The 6,493-nt window shown below is 37.8% G+C and overlaps 1 protein-coding gene across 1 annotated transcript; it reads right to left on the bottom strand.

The window, feature by feature from the left end:
* Positions 1–938: 938 nt before the first annotated feature.
* On the bottom strand, positions 939–6,493 carry LOC141653586 (BAG family molecular chaperone regulator 4-like). The gene is made up of 4 exons (XM_074461415.1): positions 6,115–6,493; positions 4,702–4,958; positions 4,453–4,599; positions 939–1,277 (listed from the first exon to the last, which is right to left on the bottom strand). The coding sequence occupies exons 1-4, from the start codon at positions 6,284–6,286 to the stop codon at positions 1,083–1,085; spliced, it is 771 nt and encodes a 256-aa protein (XP_074317516.1). The 5' UTR covers positions 6,287–6,493; the 3' UTR covers positions 939–1,082.

Genomic DNA, 6,493 nt, shown 5'->3' with positions numbered 1-6,493 from the left:
TGTATAACTTTAGTCCAATTTTTTGTATAACTTTAGTCCATTTTTTGTATAACTTTGGTGCATTTTTGTATAACTTTGGTCATAAAATGTATAACTTTAGTCGTAAATAGTAAAATAAATCAAACAATAAATATGAAAAATATGAAAAAAAAAAAAAAATAATAACAAAAACCAAATAAACTCATAATAACAAAAATAAAAAAACCAAATAACAATAATAAAACCAAAAAACCAACAACCCAACCAAACCCGAAATCTAAAATAAACCAAATAACAAGATTTAAAACCCGAAATCTTAAAAAAAAGTATAACAAGAAGAGATTTGAGAAAATGAATAAAAAAGGAGAAGTAACAAAATAAAAGAAAATAAAAGACAACAACAAAAAATGAATGGAAAAAACAACTCAAAAAATGAAAATAAAGACCAAACGAAAAAAAAAGTTGGCGGCGGTGGTGGGCGGTGAGTTGGTGTCGGGTGGGATAGTGATGGGTGGTGGTGAATGAGGAAGAGAAGAATGAATGATTTATTTGGGTTTTATGATTTAATTGGATTTTTTGGGTTTTTTGATTTAATTGGATTTTTTGGGTTTTATTTATTTATTTGGGTTTTGGGTTTTTTATTTATTTGGATTTTTTGGGTTTTTATTTTTTGGGGTTTTAGAGAGAAGATGAGTTGTGTGATATATGAGAGAAGTGGATGAGAGGAAAAGAAGTTATAGTGAATTAGTGATTAATTAGAAGGATTAGTGAAGGAGGAGAGAATGAGTGATATTAGTACATAAACACACTTTTGGAGGTTGATCTTGGCCATCCATCTCCCTCCATCCAATGGCTCACAATAGAACATGAACTTATTATATCTAAGAAATCGCTTAGTTGATCCTCGCTTATATATATATATATATATATATATATATATATATATATATATATATATATACCGACTCGGACCTTGTATAAATGAATTCGTATACTTCGATACCAACAATTCTATGATTTAATCAACTAATTTTATCGCTGAACACATTTGAAGGTATGAACATCCCCGTAAAAAATAATCACTTAAAACCGAAAATATTGAACTATTCAAACCGCTCCCAATCTTCAGTGCTTTTAGAGGATGATGAGGTTGAAGGTGGGGTCAAACTCCCTACTCCAGAGTCAAATGTCTCCCAGTTGGTAGTCACGGCGACGGTATTGCCTTGATCGCCAAAGGGGTTGGCGTTTCTCGTCTTAAGGGAATCCATCAAGTCCACATAGCCCTGGACACGGTGCACCTGTTCAAAGAGAGCACACATTCCTTGTTAGCACCAATCAATATGTGCGAGGAGAGGCACTGGAAAGTAGTATGATACATTGTCAGTTGTAGGTTTAAGTGAAATTGCATTATATCAAATTTCATATGCTAAATAAGATATGATCAATAATAGTTTATGATCACTTCTACATTGGATGAGGTATTAACTGCCCAGAATCCAACAAGGCTGTTATAGATAGGTCTATCTTGAGTAAAGTAAACAGCTCTTACAGAGTAGTATTCAGTATTCTCGTAATGCTATCTTGAGTAAAGTCCGTCACTTTTTTGTATAGATACAGTTGTAAGCTCTTTAATATAATCCCAAAGATCCATCGGATGAGATGGAGCAACTTCTGAAGAATGTAATAGAACCGAGCCTACCTAAGGTTGATACTGTAGTTACATGGTCAGCAGACCATTTCGAGCAAATGGACTCGGAGATCTACCTGGGAAGACACATTATTTCGAAATTATCCCAGGGTTTGGAAGGGTTCGCTGCAAGAAGGAGATGACCTTGTTCCTAGGGCATGATCTGTTCAACAAGCCATTCATATAAAACCAATTTGGAATTTGGACAAAGAATGTAATATTTTCCAAGACAATGAAATGCCTGTCATGTCCAGTCTTAGAAATTAGGTTTTGTTAGCATGTCAATTGTATCGTTTTTTATTTATCAAGCTAGTGACAGCCTTATCAATATATTAGGGTTATTTCTCTTACCTTTTTGTGGCTGGAAGAATTTAGAGGGTAAGAGAGGGAAACAGAAGGGGGAGAGCCAATTTGGTTAGCAAGTTACATAGGAGGGGGCATTTGGAAGGAAAATAATGGGGAGATTCATATTTCGTCCTATGAACAAAATCTAAAATATTTCTAACCAAAAGAAAGAGTTAGAAGGACAATGACGTTGGTTTTTCTCCGCTTTCCCCTCCCCATCCCTCCTCAATGTGCATCCAAATCGAAGGTAGCCTTATGGCTGGTTTGGATGAGGGGTTTTGGAGGGAAAGGAGGGGAGGGGAGGGATACAAAATCCCTTGTTTAGTTGTTTGGGTAACAAATGGGGTAGGAAGGGAAATGGAGCGGGACTGCGGGAGGATTTGGAGGAATACATTTTCCCTCCTCCAAGCCTAATCAAAATAAATAAAATCCTTCCAACAAAGGAGGGTTTTGGAGGGAAAACTCCCCATTGAGACAGAACACAGAAGCGTAGTGACAGTGTATTTCATTCTTGGCTTCCCCATTTTGGAAGAATATACATCTTACCCAAAAAAATTTAAGCCTAGCCACAATATTTTCAAGGTAAAGGGACAGAACACAGAAGCGAATGAGATTCTGAGAATCGAAACTCATGTTAGTCAGGCAATACCCATGTTCTGCTGTGTGTAAATATAATGTATAAAAACGTAAAATAAAGCTTCACTTATTGCAGCGCTACAACTCTAGAAGTGCGAAAAACTACAAACACAAGTGGGGAACAGGATCACCTCCTTTACATCCGCATGAAAAAAAGGTTATTTGGCAAAGATTTGACATCCTACACTAGCTGGCAAAGAGCTGTAATGAATAACTACACAAGGCTGCTAAATCGTACATTCTTACGTAAACTGGATAAAGGACAGGAACATTGGTTGAATCCAAGCAGATGCTAGTGAGAATATCTAATCCATTAAGGCCTTGTTTGGATACCAAAAAAGGAGGGAAAGGGAGGGGTGGGGGAAGGAGAGAAGGGAAAGGGAGGGAAGGGAAGGGGAGAGAGAATGGAGGAGGTAATTTTCCCTCCAAATCTTTCCTTTGTTGGAAAGGAAATAATTTGGCTTAGAGGAGGGAATGGAGGGATCCATTTTCCCTCCTCTCCAAATCCTCCGCCTCCATTTTGCTAAACAAACAGAGGATTTTTCATCCCTCCAAATCTTTCCTATTGTGGAGAAATTTTGATTTGCCTTGGAGGAGGGAAAATGGATCCGTCCAAATCCCTCCCCCATTATTTGCTATCCAAACAAGGGATTTTTCATCCCTCCAAATCTTTCCTTACACCATTATTTGCTATCCAAACAAGGGATTTTAAATCCCCTACTCTCCCTCCCTTTCCCCTCCTTCCAAATCCCTCAATCCAAACAAGCCCTAAATGTGGCAAATTGTATGGATCTACAAGTGGCTCCATATGTAACACATTGTCCAAACTACTGTAAATGCATTTTCCCCAAAATTTTCGACAACATAGAAGGATTTCAGTCTTCTCTTTCTCCTTTCCCTCTTTTTCCTTTTAAAGATTATCGCATTTTCCTCAATAATTTGGACTGAACTAAGTGAAATTTTCGTGTTTACTATCTGATTTCCCTTTCCTTTATACCAAATACCAACCTCAAAGCCACTCTCTGGTGACTCCGTTCTTACCCTAAAACTGTGTTCAACATAATGCAATTATCATATTATGAGTCTAAGTGCTTGACTAAGTATATCTTAGCCCATGATCTAGGTGAAGGATAAGCTCTGTCATAAACAGAAAGAGAGCAGACGTTAATGCCAATAAATAATTGCTTCCTCGTAGAAACTTGAAAACTTCGGAAAGAAAGCGCTACAATGCCAATAGGAAATTTAAGTGTTCTTGTATAAAAGCCAACTCTCGGATTCTGGCCCATGTGTAAGTGCCTGTCACCGACTCACCGTAGGTCATTCTACAACAAAATCAACCAGAAACAAAGTAGCTTTTAACAGCTGCAGGGCCCGCATTCTCTTTGAACTAAATAAAGGCTGGGGCCTATAAGGTTGCAAAATGAAACAGCTACGAAGTATAACATGTCGAATTTTTTGTGGAAAGGTCAAACGACTCCAACGAGCTGATCAATCAACTGACAGCAAAAGCACTTCATCCCAGAAAGGAATACTTGCGCTGTTCGATAACTATTGGCTTTTATGTCCATAGCCACGGCCTCACATAACCAGGGAGAATTAAGAGAAGAACCTTCCAATAAAGAGCCAAAAAGGCCCATATGAGCAGGTGAATTCAGACTAGCCCAAAACTTCATCATTATCAACTATAGCCGTAAATATTTCACCAGACAAATCAAGCATTTGCGTGAAGTATGGGTTTTCAGTGCCTATCGAATTGTAAATGGAATGAAGTTTGTTAAGAAGTAATATAGACAAGTCAAGCATACCTCAGTCTTTCGCTGGGCTTTCGGTTCTCCTTCTGCCTCAATAGTATCCAGTTTAAGCAACTGAACCATCAGCAACTCCGTTAAGATGATAAATTCCTTTTCATCTACCTTTATCCCGCTATTAACAGATGTTTGCAAAGACGATACCTGCGCACCAAAGTGAATAGGAACAAAAACAGTCGTTCATAGTTCATACTTCATATAGAACAAAGATTCTCCAGCTAAGAATTTGGAAGTTTGGTTAGATACCTTTTGAGAGAGCTTATCCACTTCAGTCCGAACTTTAGCAATTGCTTCATAGGCTTTTAATATTTCATCATTTTTTCTTGCCTCTTCCATTTTTCTCTCTTTGCTAGCGGGACGCTCCATAAGCAACAACTTTGAGTTGTCCTTGAGACCTGCCATAGTCAAAGTCTCTGTATCATCTTTCTCCCTCCCTCGAAAGAACAACCTTTGGTCCTCAGGCTCCAATCCGGTTTCTTGTGCAAGAAGCTTCTTCAAATCCCCTTCACAACCAACCAACCAACCAACCAACCAATGAGCAAGTTAACAGTTGCCACATTCAGCAACACAAATTCTCAACTTTAGAGCGGTCAATTTTTTAAAATCTTGCGAAGCATAAAATTCCAAATCGAAGAAATTTAAGATCCCATCAAGCATGACTAAGTACGGGAAGTCAAACCCAACATGAAAGACCTTTATGGTATACAAGAAAGAGTACACATTTAATATATTGAAGACCCAAAAAAAATAACACCTCCCGGCATTACCCCAAATTCCTCTAGAGATCCAGCAAATGGCATGGTAGACTGGTAGAGGTTAAATGTAGTGTATGCAGCCTTACCCCTGCGTTAACTATATATAGATAAACGGACATATATAATTTCCTTTTGTAAGGAAAGGAGGTAGTTGTAGTTCTCAGTAAACGACATAGGTATCCTTCAAATTTGACCAGGAAGGCTAGAAGAATGACAAAAAAAACAAGCATGTACTTCGCTTTAGGTATTATGTAGCATCCAGGAGGTAACGCTGCAGCTACCTTATCAGTTATGTGAAGCAGGGATCTTTCCTTAACCAACTCCGATAACAAGCCAGAGAAACAAAAACTACTAATTCTCCAACTTAGTTCAGCCATAGAAGGGTTGAATAAAAACATGGCTCCTAAGACATTTATATCGCCGGCCTTTGCATCACCCATGAGCCCGGAAAACCGGAAAAGGGAAAGAAATACACTCCTAACTCTCATCCGTTTGAAACCTCAAATATTCAAGATTATAGTCTTATAGATGACATACATATCCAATCTTCATAAAGTTTAATTCTTTACAATACTTAACAACAATTCCTCTCAATAAACTACCAAAAACATGATGTGAACTCACACACAACTAAGAATACATCATCCCTCCACAGCTCATAAGTTCACACACATAATTCAGAAGTCATAACAACAATAAAATAACCCTTCCAATATGCACCACTTCATAGCAAACAAGTTGACAAACTAAATTCCTCCGTCTCAGTCAATAGTTATCATTGTTCGCCTCACAAATTTAAACAGAGATAACTATTGATGGGGACGGAAGGAGTAATATGTGATGAAATACATTTAACAAAAGAAACCCCACAACTGACTGAGCAAGTTAAGATAAAGTGAAATACCAAAGGTGGATTTACAAGGGATAGTAAAATCAAGGAACTTGGGGCCATAAGAGACCTTGATCTTATAAAAAGCACCGCCATTAAAATCATCAAAACCATCACCATTTTCTCTCATTTGAACTAACATCCCACCTGGTCTCATCTCCCAATCCTGTTCCTTTTCTAGGTTCATCAACTTTTATCTCTCTATCTATAGTTATGGGTTTTTGTTAAGGATTTATAGAGAGAGAGTCGAACAAGAAGAGAAAGAGTAGTTATGGCGGAAAATTTCCTGGGATTTGATAATTTTGTTTGGGGGGCGGTGCTTTTTGGAAAGGCGACGTGTTGATGTGTGAATGGAAGGGAGGAAACAGGGTTGGAAACTTGGAATGCGGTTTCT

This window comes from Silene latifolia, chromosome 4 (assembly GCF_048544455.1).
Source record: "Silene latifolia isolate original U9 population chromosome 4, ASM4854445v1, whole genome shotgun sequence".
NCBI lineage: Eukaryota > Viridiplantae > Streptophyta > Magnoliopsida > Caryophyllales > Caryophyllaceae > Silene > Silene latifolia.
Note: the sequence above shows the minus strand (reverse complement) of the source record. Positions and strands in the feature narration are given on the sequence as shown.